Raw genomic sequence first — 16,623 nt, 5'->3', positions numbered from 1 at the left:
TCCGGCGTTGCCGTGAGCTGTGGTGAGACGCAGCTCGAATCTCGTGTTGCTGTGGCTCTGGTGTAGGCCAGTGGCTACAGCTCCGATTTGACCCCTAGCCTGGGAACCTCCATATGCCATGGGAGTGGCCCAAGAAATGGCAAAAAAGAGACAAAAAAAAAAAAGCCCCTGGAAGAGCTGGGGAGTCTTCCCAGGGCAGGGTTGCATGGGAACACAAGGCACCCTGGACAAGGTTCATGGGGTTTGGGAAAGTGATTTGCCCTTTGACCTTCAGTCCTTGGGTTTACTTGCACTCAATTCTTCAGGTCCAAGAGCCAAGTCAAAACTGATCATAGGTACCTGAAAGTCCAGACCGTTGGGCGTGGCCACCATGGGTTGGATTTGCCATGAAGAGCTATGTGGGAGTCATTATAGAGGTCATGCTTAGGGGGCTCACTGCAGGTGTAGCTAGCATAGGTTTGGGGGTCATCCCGGAAGGTACAGTGATAGGTCACCACAGGGAGGATCACCACAGGGGGATGCTGAGGGACCACCTTTTTCCCTTCAATAGAGAGTGAGCGGGCTCATGAGCCAGAGTCCCAGTATGGAGATCAGGATGAGGTGGACCTGCAATGGGGAGGGACGGACATGTTTCACAGGAAGCCAGGGTCTGAGTTCAGCACCTTGGAGAGCTCCCAGACAGCTCAGGGACGTGGTTTTGCTCCACCCCAGAAAAGAAGCCAGATCAGTAAAAGGAACTTCTGTCTCCTTTGTCTGAAGGATGCCCACTTCCACTCAATCCATGCCCCTGATAAAGTCACACTTTGGGGGAGATTTGAGGGTTCCTATCCTTGGCTTAACAGAAGCTGCCCCAATTCAGTTTCATTCAACCACAGGACAAGCACTTGGTGATCACAACCATGGGTACTGGAACCCTGAAGCAAAATACAAGCCCCTGCCCTGGAGATTGCCCCACCCAGATCCTTAACTTCCTTTGCACTATTTCTTAGAGGTTAGAGGCTTCAGAGGGGCTATCGGCCTGGGTCAAGTTTTGCTTGAAGATCTATCAGAGGTTTGGCTATGGGCTCTATTCCAGGGTCATGGTTTAAAAAAAAAAAAACAACCTAAGCCACAATCACAGGACCCAAAGGCCAGAAGAAAGGCCCCTGTGATGGAGACTGAAAGTTGTCCTTGGTTCTCAGCCCTACCAGAGTTCGTATCTAACACCCTCAGGGAGGCAGGACCACACTGGGTCCTTCCAGCTTGGCTAATGTGGAAGGTTGGGATGCAGGCAGATTCCAGCCCTCAGACCAAGAAGGATAGTGGGGCAGGACACTGGGGGTGTAACAGAGCCAGTTAATACTTTAGGATTCTATTCAATCTCTCCCTAAGGGAATTTCCCTCTAACTAAACACCCCAAGTACTAGGCTGGGCTGACTGTAGAACGGAGTAGGGGTGGCAGCTGCCATCTCCTTTGCTGAGGCCCGGCATGTGAACAGAGTGACACCTCTTTCTCAGAGACCCAGATCTGATTAGGGTGATATAAAACTCAAGTGTGTAGGAAGGGAGAAAGCAGAATAACTTCATGATACTCTACAGGAAGGTCTGCAGCAGTAGATCTCAGGTTTCTGCCTTATTAACGACCTGCGTGAATGTACAGAAGTGTGGGCAAGCTTGTCTGATCTGAAAGATTAGGACTGGCATCAGGGAAAGGGCACAGAAACCACATGTTCGGTCAGAACCAATAAAGAGCTATGTCTGCTCAAGCAGCATAGTTTCTAGAACCATACTCTCTCCTCAGAGCGCATCTGGAGCCCTGAGTCTCCCAGGACCAGGAAAGGATGATCGGGATGGGCAGGGACTGGCTCTCTGTGGGGCCGAGAGCACAGGCCACAGAGTCCACAGATTTGAGTTGACATCCTGGCTTTGCCACTGAATAGCTGGATTTTTCTAAACCCTGTTTCCTCCTCTGTAGAGACATCCAAATGCTATCTGATGCACAAGATTCCCACGAGAACCCAAGATAGTGCATGTCCAGCCTCTGAGATAGTACTTGCTTGATGCTGGTTCACAGGTGCTTGATGCTGGTTGACTACACAATGCCACGGCTGATGGAGCTGAGGGTCGGGGTGGGGGGGTTCCCCTGAAGGCTTGCAGACTCAAGGAAAGAGGCACTGTCTTCCTATATCACAGGAACTGCCCCCAGATACACAGGTCTCTGTGGCTGGAGGACAGTTAGGACCATGGCTGTAAGACCCAGGTTGGTTTTTTTTTTTTTTTGGTCTTTTTGCCATTTCTTGGGCTGCTCCCACAGCATATGGAGGTTCCCAGGCTAGGGGTCGAATTGGAGCTGTAGCTGCCGGCCTACGCCAGCGCCACAACAATGCGGGATCCAAGCCGAGTCTGCAACCTACACCGCAGCTCGTGGCAACACCGGATCCTTAACACACTGAGCAAGGCCAGGGATCAAACCTGCAACCTCATGGTTCCTAGTTGGATTCGTTAACCACTGAGCCACGATGGGAACTCCGAAGACCCAGGTTTTGAAGTAGATCTCAGCTAAGAAGCTGACTGACCGCACAAGACGCTGCCTGGCATGGGGAGAGTCATTTGCCAGGAAGCTGCCGAGGGGGAAGGAGTCCTGCTTTGGGTTGGGGAATAGGGAGAGTAGCTGGGACCAAGTGAAGTCTAAGGGTTGTGAGTGCAAGGCTCCAATGAATGTCCTTGGTCAGTTTTCTGAGATCAACTTGGAGTCAGTTTGGAAGCTGACAAAAGGGTATCAAAGAGCCGACCCTCTTGTGGGATGAGCCCCACCGCCACCATCACCACAGGGGTCTGCATGTCTCTTTTGACATTGCCACCACCGTCACCACCAGGTGCTGGGTTACCAATACCATGGTGATGGCCACATTTAAACCCTATGACGCAGGTGGCCTTATCCATCCCCGCTAATCATGAGGACTCAGAAACACAGAGATGTAATTTACCTAAAGTTGTGTGGGATGGGAAGGCAGGTCTCTGTGGCCCCAGAGCCCATTCTCTCAACTACTGCCTGACACGGTCACTCCTGGGAAATCTCATCCTCAAGAGCCATGGCCTGGCCCCCTGGAGGGCTTCCCACTCCACCAGTTCACTCCTCCCACCTGGGCCCTTCTTTCCAGCCCCAAACTCTCTGCTCCTCTATGAATAACCTGTGAAATAGGAGTTCCCATCGTGGCTCAGCAGTTAGCAAACCTGACTAGTACCCATGAGGATTCGGGTTCGATCCCTGGCCTCGCTCAGTGGGTTAAGGATCCAGTGTTGCTGTGAGCTGTGGTGTAGTCACAGGTGTAGCTTGAATCCCTCGTTGCGTGGCTGTGGTATAGGCCAGCAGCTACACCTCTGATTCGACCCCTGGCCTTGGAACCTCTATATGCTGTGGGCATGGCCCTAAAAAGGCAAAAAAATAATAAAAATAACCTGTGAAATGTTTTTTTGTTGTGGAGTTATGGAATTTCACATTATAATGATCTTGTTTTAGTTCAGAATGAGTCATTTTCCCTGGATGTGAAACTTCCTGCTTTTTCTTTGGTCTGGGCCATGAGCAGGGCCCTGGACCAGGAGTCAGTTCTGCCTTGTAGTCCCCGTGTGAAAGCATGTCTCTTTTCCCATCTCTGAGCCTCTGTGTCCTCAACTCTCGACTAAATAAGTTGGACCAGGGAGTTACCGTCGTGGTGCAGTGGTTAACGAATCCGACTAGGAACCATGAGGTTGCGGGTTCGGTCCCTGCCCTTGCTCAGTGGGTTAACGATCCAGCGTTGCCATGAGCTGTGGTGTAGGTTGCAGACGCGGCTCGGATTCTGCGTTGCTGTGGCGCTGGCGTAGGCCGGCAGCTACAGCTCCAATTGGACCCCTAGCCTGGGAACCTCCATATGCCACGGGAGCGGCCCAAGAAATAGCAAAAAGACAAAAATAAATAAATAAATAAATAAGTTGGACCAGAAGATCTCTCAGACCTTTAACAGGAGTCCCTGGTTGCTCAGGCTGGTGAAACCTCTGAACCCACCAAAGAAGGCTCTCTCCTACCTTCCCTGTCTGCTGGCCCCTCCAATACCTCCCCAGGCTCTCTTCGATGCCCTGTCTTGTGCTTAGAGATATGCCGTCTCTAGAATAAGCTCAGGATGAAAGAGCAGGAAGCAGGCTCTGCCCAGGGTCAAGGATGGCAGTACAAACTCCATGTGCCACTTGTGAGCTGGGTGTTCCCATAAGGGGGTGATGGGAAGAACTGGTCTCAGGGCATGAAGAGAGCTACCTGGTGTGGCTGGTATCAGAGAGGCATTGCCGAACCAATTGCAAGCCAGGGTTGTGGCTTAGGGCCTGACCTTTCCAGATGCTGGCTTATGAGGCCCTGTGACCCCTGTATCTCCACAGAGTGATGACATCACCAAAGTGACCCAAGCTGCTAAAATCGTGGAGCGGATGGTCAACCAGAACACCTACGATGATGTTGCTCAAGGTAAGATTTAGAGTGCTGGCAATTCCTGTTATTGCCTATATTAAAAACCCTTCATCCAAGATGGGTATTTGAGTGCTCCATGCTAGGTCCTACAGGTGCAAGGGGAGAAAAAATAGCCCCTCCCTCCTCTGGATGTCCCTAGGGAGATAATGCTTACACAGGTCAAATAGGAACAATGTTATAAGAAAAAAATGGGTGTAGTGATGAGATCTGACAATGGGGCAGCAAAAACACCTGCATGGGTTAGTGACTTAAAGTCATCTTCCCAACAATCCTGGGAGGCAGCAGGGCAGAGGTTTTTATCCCTTCTTCACACACGAGGAAGCTAAGGCTGACGACCCCTGACTAGTGAAAGGCAGAGAGGACCCAAACCTAAGTCTTGAACTTCATAATTCTGTGCTCTGCTCCCTGCCCTGCCCAGCTTCAGGACAATGTAAGTGCTAGAATGCAGGTAGAAACTGCTCCGGGGATCCTCGAGAGTGGAGGAGGGGCAATGAGGAGTGGCCACAGGCAGGGCCAAGCCAGGAGCCAAGGGATAAGCGGAGTCTGAATGGGAGGTTAGCAGAAGGGCAGATGTCCCTGGCACAAGCAGTGACTTGGTGGTGAAAATGAACTTGCAAAGGACTCTGGAGACAAGGGGCAGCAGGCTCAGTGACCCAAACAGGGACACTGTTGGAAAGCAATGAGAGTTCAGGCTGGTGAGATGCTCGGAGCCAGTGAAGGAAGGTCCTTGAATATCACACAGGGAATCTGAGCTTTGTCTGCAGATAATTCATAGCCTGAGGAGAGCAGGGCAGGGGGAGAGTACAATTGGGGAGAATACAGAGGCGAGGAGGGGGCTCAGGGCTGTGACAGAGTGGGCCTCGCTACACCTCACCCAGAGGCGTCATCGCAGATAGAGAGACAGGAGTAGCTACAATAGTGAAAAGCAAGCTCCAGCCTTCCCTGTGAGTGGCCTACATACCAGGCATCGTGCTGTGCAATTTACATGTGTCATTGTATTTCATCCTGATAGCCACACTGTCAGGTGAATAACGCTATTATCTCCATGCCAGAGATAGGACAGTCCAGCTGAAATCTTGTCACTTGTTCAAAACCACAGCTCATGAGAGGTGTGAGCGGTTTGATCAGGACTCGAACACAGGCACCCCGGATCCGCAGCCTAAACACTTCAGCACGAGGCGACAGAGCCACTGGGCTGGAAGAGGCATTTCAAATAAAACTTCAATAGGTCTATGCGAGTGATTAATTAGTGATGAGGTGAAGAAAGAGATTGATTCAGAAACACTTCAATCCGGGGGGCCTGGGAAATTCTGGTGTCTTTGACAGAACCAGGGAAACAGGATCCTTCCCATGGCATGAACCGCACATTCCCAAGTGGCTTGCATTTCCTAAGAGGTTGTGCATTTATTTGGAGCAGCTGCCTCCCCAGAGTTGGCAGCTCCCTACTGCTGGCTGGTCTTCTCTGCTGACAGCCTAGGGCTCTTCTTGGTGACTTGATGCTCATTGCTCCCCCATGGGACAGAGAAACCAGGGCTGCCAAGACCAGCAGCCTAAACAAGCCCCCTTGTTATCATTCAGGCTGGAGAACGACCTTGAGTGCTTTTCAAAGCTGTCAAAGTACACGCTCGCTGTGAATGAATTTGTCACTCACACAGCTTGGCTTCCTGAAACCCAGCCTCTGCAAGCAGCCCACCAAAGGGCTGCAGACACGATTAATATCCATGGAGAAAATTGGCCTTCGTGAAACTTTTTCATTTATAAGAACACAGTTGCATAAAAAATGCATTGAACTTTGGAGTTCATTTAATTGCATACACTTTTCCCTTTGGGAAAGTGTAATCATGAGGGAAAAGTGAAAACAGAGAAGTGTTACCAATTAATCTCCTCTCCGAAATGAAGTATTTTCAAAGATAGTCCGAGCCCAGGGAGCTCTGATGTGACCAAGGCTCATGCCTCTGACCACTCCAATCTCTTTTAGTTCTGAGCCATTTTTTAGGGTGCAATGTGGGCCCCAAACCTCAGAGTGTGGGGCACCGTGAGAGAGGCTGGGTCCGCGCCTAGGAACGTCCTTGACTGCGCTGGCGGAGAGGATCATTTCCTGATGGGCCACTCTCGGTTGGGAAAAACCATTTCCTTTCTGCTGATCTATTTCGTTGCCTTCCTTGAATAGTCACTGGGTGTCTGCTCTGTGCCTAGCCCTGTGTTGGGCACTTTGGGTCCAGAGATGAAAATAACATGCCTCCCGCTGTCCAGGAGCTGTCAGGTGGGGGAAGACAGGCAAAAGGAGAAAGAGAGGCAATGCTGTGTGACAGACGTTCCAGCAGACAAGAGGCAGGGCTGGGACAGAGGGGGAGCTGAAGCCTGCTCAACAGGAGAGTAAAGGCCTCACAGAGCTGGATCTGGATCTAGAGTGAGTAGGACTTCTCAGGAGGAGCAGGACATTTTAGACACTGTTTTTTTGTTTTGTTTGTTTTTTGTCTTTTTTTTTTTTTTGTCTTTTTGCCATTTCTTGGGCTGCTCCCGCAGCATATGGAGGTTCCCAGGCTAGGGGTCTAATCGGAGCTGTAGCCGCCAGCCTACACCAGAACCACAGCAACATGGGATCCAAGCCACATCCGCAACCTACACCACAGCTCATGGCAACGCTGGATCCTTAACCCACTGAGCAAGGGCAGGGATCAAACCCGCAACCTCATGGTTCCTAGTCGGATTCGTTAACCACTGCACCACAACGGGAACTCCTATCTTTTGTCTTTTTTGAGGGCTGCCCTTGCCACATATGGAGGTTCCCAGGCTAGAGCTGTAGCTGCCGGCCTACGCCATAGCCACAGCAATGCAGGATCTGAGTTGCATCTGTGACCTACACCACAGCTCACAGCAATGACGGATCCTTAACCCACTGAGCGAGGCCAGGGATCGAACCTGAGTCCTCATGGATACTAGTCGAGTTTGTTAACCACAACGGGAACTCCTAGACACTGATATAGAAGGTGTGTGAACAGCTGGCTGGAAATGGCAGGGAAATGGTGGCCTGGAGCCTGGGTCTTGACCAGGGAGTTACTGAGGGGCTTTCAGGGCAGGGAGGGTGTTTATTTGTTCTCCCCCTCATGGCTCTGTGGACCTTGGACTGAAGGAGGAGTGTCTGGAGGTAGACAGACCAGCTAGGAGGGTGGTGTAATGGTCCAAGTGGTGACACTTGGGGCCTGAACCTAGGCAATGGCTATGGATTTGGAGAGAAGTGAATGGATGAAAAAAGTGATCACAAAGAAAACTTGAGAGAAGACGGAAGGAGGCCAGTCAAGGATCACCTAGATTTCTGGTTGAGACAAATGGATAGATGGGGCTTCTACCTTAAGTTAGGGGAAGTGAAAGGGAGAAAACTTTTTTTTTTCTTTTTGCTTTTGAAGGTCTCATCCGAGGCATATGGGGTTGAATCAGAGCTGCAGCTGTCAGCCACAGCCAGAGCCACAAGGGATCCAAGCCGCACATGCAACCTACACCACAGCTCATGGCAACACCAGATCCCTGACTCACTGAGCAGAGCCAGGTATCGAACCCGCATTCTCATGGATACTGGCCAGATTCGTTTCTGCTGTGCCACAAAGGGAACTCCAGAGGTAGCAACAGTTTAGGGCAGGAGATGAATCTGAGTTCAGAGAAGCCATGAGGGAGCCCAGGCAGCTTACTATAGTGGAGCTAGGTGAGGTTATGAAGACAGGCAAACCTGGAACTTTATCCCTGTGGACCTAGCTACTTTCAGGGAATTTACCTCCAAAAACAACGATGACAGTAACAATGATGTTATAGAGAGCTTACTGTGTGCCAGGGATTTTTCTAAGTACTTTACATATATTAGCAATTCATCCTCACACCTGTCCTTTGAGATAGGTACTATTACTATTCCTGCTCTAAAATACAAAGAGGTTAATTGTTTGGGCCAAGGAGGTCCACACAGAAAGTGGCAGTCCCAGGGCTGACTCAGCCTGTGTGTGTTTAAGATTTTAAGTACTACGAGGATGTTGCTGATGAATACCGGGACCAGGAGGGTACGCTGCTGCCTCTCTGGAAGTTCCAAAATGACAAAGCCAAGCGGCTGGCCGTCACCGCCCTCTGCTGGTGAGTACAGACATTGCAAAAAACCTAGAGTCCCTGAGCACCTGCTGGCCCTTGAAGGGACCCCCAGCTTGTTGGAAAAAAATGAAACTGGGACTCTTAGGGGATCATCATAGGTCTCTAAGCTCAACAGTAGATGTATGCAGCGTGGTTAAGGCACCAGTGTTCACGGGAGAGCCATGTCCATTTCCTGAGCCAATGGGTTCTTATTTCCTTTGCAGGAATCCAAAGTATAATGATCTGTTTGCAGTGGGATATGGCTCCTGTAAGTAATCTGGCTATTTGTTCCTTTGCCCACTCAACTAGCAAACACCAAGTACCTACTCAGTGCAGAGCTCTAGGCCAGATGTGAAAGATACAAAGATGCCTAAGATCTAGTCACTGCCCTCAGGGTGCTCCCAGTCTAATGGAAAAGACCCACCATCCTACTGGCAATTAGTGCTGGGTGAAGAGCTATGCCAAAACGAGCCTCAAAGGAGTTATTGCGGCAGAGAAAGAGAGGGCAGAGGACTTCCTGCATAGGGAGCAGCATATGCAACGGCCAGCGGGAGGCATGAGAGACACAGGAGGAAATGAAGCTGAGGAGGGGGGCGGGCAAGAAGTTGGGCCCTTTTCCTGAGGGGAAACCACTGAAGGGATTCAAGAAGCGCTGGGACCCAACCACTGCAGCGGTGGGGTGGGGGGACTGCAGGCATGAGACTGGTGAGACATCCCAAGGAGAGACGAAAAGGATCTGAGCCACCAGCATGGCGCGGGGCTGGAGCAGTGGGTTTGAGAAGCCGAGAAGATAGACTGGACCCGATCTGGAGAGGAAAGGACGGGGGCTGAAGGGTAGAGTTTCCCCAGCAGGCCGGGCTGGAGGCGGTGTTGGTGCTCATCACTGCCCCTGAACCCCAAGAGGCCACCGCCCTGGGATGTTCCCTCCCACCAGTTACCCTCCCCCCACAGCAGGGGGCAGCACTGTGGAGACCTTGGGGCAGTTGGCTTTCCTTCTGTTCCCCGGTCGCCCGCAGCAGCCCCTGCCTCCGCACTGGCATGGACGTTCCCGCTTCCTAACGGGAGAGGGCCTCATGCTTCGCGGTAGCTGCCGCTCCGCAGGCTAGCGGCGTGTTTTCTGGCTGGGAGGCTTAGCTTCTGCGAGCCGCAGAGCCTTCCCCTTCTCCAAGCTGCTGCTGCTGGCTGGCAGGCGCATGGGCTCCTGGTCTCTGCCCCCTCAGGCCGCCTGTCCGCCCAGCCCATTCTTTGAGCGGAGGTGGGGGAAGGAAGGGGGGGGGGGGGCGCGGAGGAGCTGGTGTTTGTCATTCCTCTCAGGGAGGAGCCCTTGGAGCTGCTCCCAGTCCCGTGGTCAGGGCTGCCTTTGAGGATGCCCTAAATGCCCGCTTTGTGTCCCCACTCCCGAGGACGGGCTGCTGCCAAGTGGGGAGCACCCGCCCCCGCTGGCAGGGAGCACGAACATTCCTCCCCCCTCTGCTGCAGCTACTGGGCCTGGAACAGGGCCGGGGCCAAGCAGGCCCTCCCAGGAGTGGGTGTGGAACCCTCTATGAGGCTGCTCTCCGCCCAGGCTCTCTGCCCAGGACCGAGCATGGGGGAGGGGGCTCCCCAGCAGGTGGGAGGAGAAACCGCTTCAGCTCTAGCCTCACCTAGGGCCAGAAGGGGGGCTCAGCCAGTTGGGGGGTCATGTAGAGATTGCCCATGGGGGCAGGCTTAGCCCTAAGCAGCAGAGAAGACCAACACCCCCCGCCCCCCAGGAATTGATGGCTGTGAGCCAGGCAAGCCCAGCAGCCTCCTTTGGGCAGGCAGGCACCAGGGAAGGGCCCCTTTGTCCTTTGTAGGCCACATCCACGTGCCTGGGTGGCACCACTATGGGTTGCAGACCTTCTGGCTAGGGAGGTCACTTCCCAGTGGTGTGACCTGGGGCCAGAAGCTGCTGAGGCCCTGTTTTTTTTTTTTTTTGCCCTGGTGACAGAGAGGCTGACGCCCATTGGCCCTCCATCTCAGGGCTGTTAGGAGACACGTGCCCTGTGAGCTGTAGGAATCACCCGCACATAAAGCACAACCATTGCCGATTTGTCTGTCATTCTGTCTCCTAGCTTTCCTGCCGGACCTTCAGGTGGCCTGAGCAGAGAGAGGGGGCTGTGGGGACAGAGAGGAACTCAGAAGAGGCCCCTACCTTTTCTTAGAGAGTGGGGCCCAGTGGTGGCGGCAGCATCTGCTGCCACTGGCACGGGAGCTGTTGACCAGCTTTGCGATGGGCGTCTCTTCTCCAGAGCCTTGCGCATCTCAGCACCACGCTGCAGGGGCCCGAATAGAGCCAGGGTGCACTGGAACTCATAAGGGCCCTTGCATTCACTCCAGAGGTCGCCTCTAGAAGTCCCATGCCCTTGAATGCCCAGGAGCCTCCCTGGAAGAAAGAGGGCAAAGCTGAAGTAGGCAAAGGCACCCTAGCTACTGGACCAGGTCACTGTGCAGAGCAGCTGGCACCCCAGCATCCATCACACGCTCTGTGCAAACTCCCAGATGCCAACCTCCCACCATAAGCATCAGCCTCCTGTGGACAGAACCTCAAGTGAGAATTTGGGTTCGTTGTTTGGGTCTGACCCCGAATGAGCTCAGCCCAGGACTTCTTTTGCCTGGAATTCCCAGATGTTTATTCTCTGACTCAGTCAAATAAGACCTGGGCAGGGGAAGGCAGGGACCCTCGGAAGGACTGGGGCCCATCCCGCATTTGGGTACAAGGCCCATTAGCTGGAGCCAGGCCAGGAGCAAGCAGGTGGGGAAAAGTGTCTGGGCCACTGCCTGCAACGGCATAGAAGCAGTTGCACCTGCCTTCCCTCATGCTGCTGGGCGCCAGGTGGTGGGCGTGTCAGGCTGTGTGAGGGCAGCGATGGGCATGCCCCCCAGGCTGGGCTCCATGTCTCAGCAGCGTGGAGAAGGCTGAAAGCAGATGGAGGACCACTGGAGGGTGAAGGGAGGTAGTCCAGGAAGAGGTGGCCCATGGGGCCAAGCAGGGTTGCACCTGGATCAGCTGCTGCACGGAAGTGGTCCCTTCCAACCCATTGGTCAGTCCATGGAAGGGCAATGGGGACTCATGGTCTGTCGGGCAGGGACAGATCCTCTGAGTGGTCCTGACTGGCTATCACACAGGAGACTCGGAGGAAGCCTCCTAGCAGGCCACATTCTAGAAAGGCAGAGGAGGCATTCCCATTGTGGCTCAGCAGGTTAAGAACCCTACTAGTATCCATGAGGATGCAGGTTCAATCCCTGGCCTCACTCAGTGGGTTAAGGATCCGGTGTTGCCATGAGCTGCAGCGTAGACCACAGATGTGGCTTGGATCCTGCTCTGCTGTGGTGTAGGACGGCAGCTGCAGCTCTGATTTGTCCCCTAGCCTGGGAACTTCCTTATGCGGAAGGGAGGGAGAGAAGGAGGGAGGGAGGGAAGGAAAGGCAAAGGTGCCAGCTGTCCCTGAGTCCAGGCTCCTAGGGTACAGCACCCTCAAAAGCAGCCGAAGCCAGGCCCCAAGTCCCAGCACTAAACCCATTTCCACTCTGTCCCCCCACATCCTGGCCTGGCCTCTCCCTCAGCCGGTCTAGGCCAGGGCTACACTTGTAGGGATGTAGGGATTTAAATCTTTCCTGATCATTTATTTGTCAGCTTCACTAATTAAGCAGTGTTAATTTCATTTACTGAAAATGGAAATTCATCCACCTCATTTCTCCCTGTTCATCCTCCACACACAAAATCCATCACTCCTCAGCTGCAAGCTGCGTAAAATTTACAGGACTAATTATGTTGTCAGGTCTCTTTGTAAATACAGTCCATAAAGGCCACTGTGCTCTCCGGGTTGTAGTGCAAGGGCATTCTCGTTGTTAGTTTAATTACTGGTTAGTTATTTAGGTTCTCAAATGTTTGCTTCATTTTCCCTAAATCAAATTAAATGTCCCGCTTGATGTATTCTGTCTCCAAGGCCTTGCTCTTATTTCCCACACCATTTAAATACAACTTGTAAGTGGGCGAGAGCGCTTGGGAGGCTGAACCCAGCCTGGCACCACCTGTCTCTGGGCCAGGCTGGAGGTTCAGAACCCTCTAGCACTGATGTCCTTTCTTGGGAGCAGCCTTGGGCTAGTCCCCCTACCTTTGGAGACTGAAAATCCTAACCCAAAGGGCACTTCCGTTCCTAGAGCCCAAAGCGGCCAGACTGTGGTGTGGGAAACTGAGGGAGCCTTTCATCCTGGTCATCAGAAGAGCTGAGATCATTACCTGCATTCCCTGGATTTCCAGAGGGATTGCTTCCAAACCACTGCAGAAAAAGTTACCATCTCTGAGGCTGTTGGGCTGCACCCCACAAGCCTGCAAGCCTTGTAACTGCCCAGCCGTGAGACCAAAGGAAGAGCCCAGAGAAAACACCTGAGACAGGCAGAATTTATTAGGTAGGGACTCTTACCAGTCAGAAGCAAAAGGTCCTGGAGCAACACCCCCACCCGGTATGGCAGACCACAGGCAGGATATGTCAGCAAGCTTCCCTACGGGGGTGGGTGGGCTACCATTTATACATACCTCGGGCTGGCTCATCAGTTGCCAGGGAAACCATTGGCTGGGGCGGGGGCAAGCCTAGTTACTGATTAAGCCCTGTGATTAAGAGGATTGGATAGGCATGTGAGTAGAGGGGAGGTGAAGCAGGAAGGGACAGAGAGCAAGAGGATAGCCATCTTGAGTGGCCGGACCATACGGAGGCCTCTCCCTGATTCCTAAAAGTCGTTTGGGTCAGCCTTCCCTGAAAGCCTGCTCTTATTAGTGTCCTATTGCTGCGTAACATAATGGCTTAAAACAACACAGATGTATTAACTTACACTTTTGGAGGTCAGACATCTCAAATGGGTTTTGCTGAGCCAAAATCAGGTGTCAGCAAGGCTTCATTCCTTCTGGAGGCTTTGGGGACCCGCCACTTCCTTGCCTTTCCCTGATTCTAGAGGCAGCCCATATTCCATGGCTTGTGGCCTCCTTCCAGCTCGCAATGGCATCATTCCGACCCCTGCTGCGGCTGTCACACCTCCTTCTCTGGCTCTCCTGCCTCCCTCTTTCCCTTATAAGGACCCCTGTGATTACACTGGGCCCGCCCGGATAATCCAGGATAATCTCCCCATCTCAAGGTCTTTAACTTAATCACATCTGCACAATCCCTTTTGCTGGGCCAACTAACATATTTATGGGCCCTGAGGATTAGGATGTGGACATTTGGGAGGGGGTCATTACTCTGCCTACCACAGCCCCCTCCAAGTGCCTCTTACATGACTTAATAAGGGAATCATTAAACAGCTGCTGCCCTGGAGTCAGCCCCAGGCTGGATTGGTTTGAGACGCTGCAGCAAGAGAGCAGGAGGCCTGCTGACCAAGGCTGGCTTGCTCGCCTTGTCTCTGCAGCTTGGCATCTCCTTCCCTCTGACCCCTGACCTGGCTTCAGCCCCATGTCCCAATATACCCTCTGCCTGCCTGGCCCTCTCTGAATCCTGAGCAGAAGCTTAGGCTTCCCCTGACAGCCAGAACTTTCCAGAATGGCCTCCTACCATCTAGAGCTTCTTTTTTTTAGCTTTCTTTTTTTTTTCTTTCTTTCTTTTTACAACCGCTCCTGAGGCATATGGAAGTTCCCAGGCTAGGGGTCCAATCGGAGCTGTAGCTGCCGGCCTACACCACAGCCACAGCAACACAAGATCCAGGCCACGTCTGTGACCTACACCGCAGCTCATGGCAACGCTGAATCCTTAACCCACTGAGCAAGGCCAGGGATTGAACCTGCATCCTCACAGCCACTATGTCCAGTTCTTAACCCACTGAGCCACAATGGGAACTTCCCATCTAGAGCTCTTACTCGCAGGGCAGGGGTAGAGCTGTGGGGCTGAAGTCCACACTGGTGGTCGCCAGTCCAAGAAGACATCCACCTGTGCTCCTCACCGGGCACTCCTCTGCCAGGGCCCTGGTAGAGGGAGCTGAGGGCAGTGAGAGCAGCTGTCTAGGGTGGCATTCAGCCACCCCTCCCCCGAGACCATGGCTTTCTGAGAACTGCCAGATCTGGCTCTAGGAGGGAGTTTGTTCTCCTCCCTCAAATCTTGTAGATCGCTGAAGGTCAGAGTCAGGGAGGCCTCAGAGATTATCTAGTGGGGCAGGGTTTGCAGGAGGTGGCCCTCCCACTGGAGAGAATAAGCCTGCTGGGCCCTGCTGGCTCACGCCCTCCTCTGGGGGCAGGCTAAGGCAAGGACCTGCTCACAACCACGTGTAACCATGACACAGAAGTAGAGGGGTTCCTGGGGGTCAGGAGGCACTAGCAGAGGAGAGGCTGGGTGGTCTAGAAGGCTTCCTGGAGGAGGGCAAAAGCACACAGGCCAGCGGCCCTCCCCGGTCTTTCACAGACCAGGTGGTTTCTCTCTCCACCTCCACCCTTCCTCCCTCTTTTTCTCCTTCTTTCTTTTCTTCTGTTCCTCTTTCCCTTCCCCCCAGCCCCATATTCTTCCTGAAATCCTAGGGCCTGGAGGAAGCTGAGATGCCACCTCTTTATGTAATGGAGTGTGGGGTTGGGGTCTCCCATCTGCGTCACTAGACCCTTTGGGGAACCAAGAAGTTTGTGGAATTCAGGACAAAGTACCTCCGTGAGCCTTGAGCCTGCTGGGATTCTAGCCCTCTCTGGGACCTGAGGCTCTGTTGCTGACCCTGATGTCAACATCTTACTGCGACTGCTGGTGACCTGGTTGGTGGGACTTCTTGGTTCTGGGAGCATGCTCAGAGCTGGGACTCAGGCTGTGGGGCCAGAGGGTCTGGGAAGATGCCACAGGTGGCTAGTGTGGGACTCACGCAGATGACTCCATGTTAGTCCAGCTGGACCTGCATCCGTGGCTGGGGATGAAGGGAACATGGCCTTTATCCAAGCTCCTCAGGGCAGCAACCTACCCCTGGGCTGGGCACCTGAGCCCTCTCCTAAGGCCACACACCTTCTTCCCTCAACAACTCTTTGAGCCTGCCCCTCCCCGCTTTCCAGCACCCCAGGGAGAGTAGGAGGACTATCTGTCCCTCACAAAGCAGCCCGGTCACCTTATCTGTTGGATCCTCCCATGAACCCTGAGAAGGAGCTGGGCCAATTCTCTCGATTCTGTCTCACAGATGAAGAGATGAAGCCCGGAGGGGAATCCCACGGAGGCGGGGGGAGGCAGGGCAGGGCCAGGTGTGTCCCCCCTGTGGGGGAGGGGCAGGGGCTTCCCCAGCCAGGACCCCCCACCCCCCGCCGCCACCACAGCCACCCCTTTCCCCGGGCAGATGACTTCATGAAGCAGAGCCGGGGCATGCTGCTGCTCTACAGCATGAAGAACCCCAGCTTCCCCGAGTACATCTTCAGCAGCGAGAGCGGCATCATGTGTCTGGACATACACGTGGACCACCCCTACCTGGTGGTGGTGGGCCACTACGACGGCAACGTGGCCATTTACAACCTCAAGAAACCCCACTCCCAGCCGGCCTTCCGCAGCTCGGCCAAGTCCGGCAAGCACACGGACCCCGTGTGGCAGGTCAGCCTGTGACCAGATTGGGAGGAGCGGGTATGAATGAGGAGCCACAGGAGGAGGGGCCTGGTCGGCGAGGGCGGGGGAGGACACGGGCAAGGGGATGGGGATGATGGGGACCAGCTCAGGCCAAGGAGCTGGGTGTGAGACGGGGCAGAGAAGGGCAGAGGTGAGAATCAAGGCCAGAAGGTCGGCCAGAAGAGCTGGGGTCCCCCGCCGCAGAACTCCCATCCAGCGATCCCTTCCGTCCGCGAGGGATGGCGGATCTCTCAGGTGTAGTGGTCAGTGACTTGGACCCCATGACTGGAAGCCCCCAGGCCTGACAGCCCTCTGGTGAGTGGTCAAGGGCTCCAGGGGGTCTACGTCCTCCTTAGCTCCCTAAAATGATAAAAGCTCAGGGAGAGAAGAAAAGATTTGCTCTAATCAGACTGAACCAGCACCAGCCCTGCCCCTGCTCTTCCCAGCAAGGGCACACAGCCCAGAGCCAAGCAC

At 53.7% G+C, this 16,623-nt stretch overlaps 1 protein-coding gene across 2 annotated transcripts in view; it reads left to right on the top strand.

Annotated features, from left to right (window-relative positions):
* DNAI1 (dynein axonemal intermediate chain 1) overlaps positions 1-16,623 on the top strand; it is a 79,687-nt gene that overhangs the window by 49,151 nt on the left and 13,913 nt on the right. For both annotated transcript variants that reach the window (XM_047755143.1, XM_047755142.1), the window contains exons 10-13: positions 4,390-4,474; positions 8,476-8,593; positions 8,812-8,855; positions 15,890-16,137. In XM_047755143.1, coding sequence (XP_047611099.1) covers positions 4,390-4,474; positions 8,476-8,593; positions 8,812-8,855; positions 15,890-16,137 — 495 coding nt within the window. The remainder of the gene's footprint in view (positions 1-4,389; positions 4,475-8,475; positions 8,594-8,811; positions 8,856-15,889; positions 16,138-16,623) is intronic.

The sequence above is a fragment of the Phacochoerus africanus genome, chromosome 12 (genome assembly GCF_016906955.1).
Source record: "Phacochoerus africanus isolate WHEZ1 chromosome 12, ROS_Pafr_v1, whole genome shotgun sequence".
Lineage (NCBI taxonomy): Eukaryota > Metazoa > Chordata > Mammalia > Artiodactyla > Suidae > Phacochoerus > Phacochoerus africanus.
The sequence above is the reverse complement of the archived record's forward strand: the minus strand, read 5'-3'. Positions and strand labels throughout refer to the sequence as shown.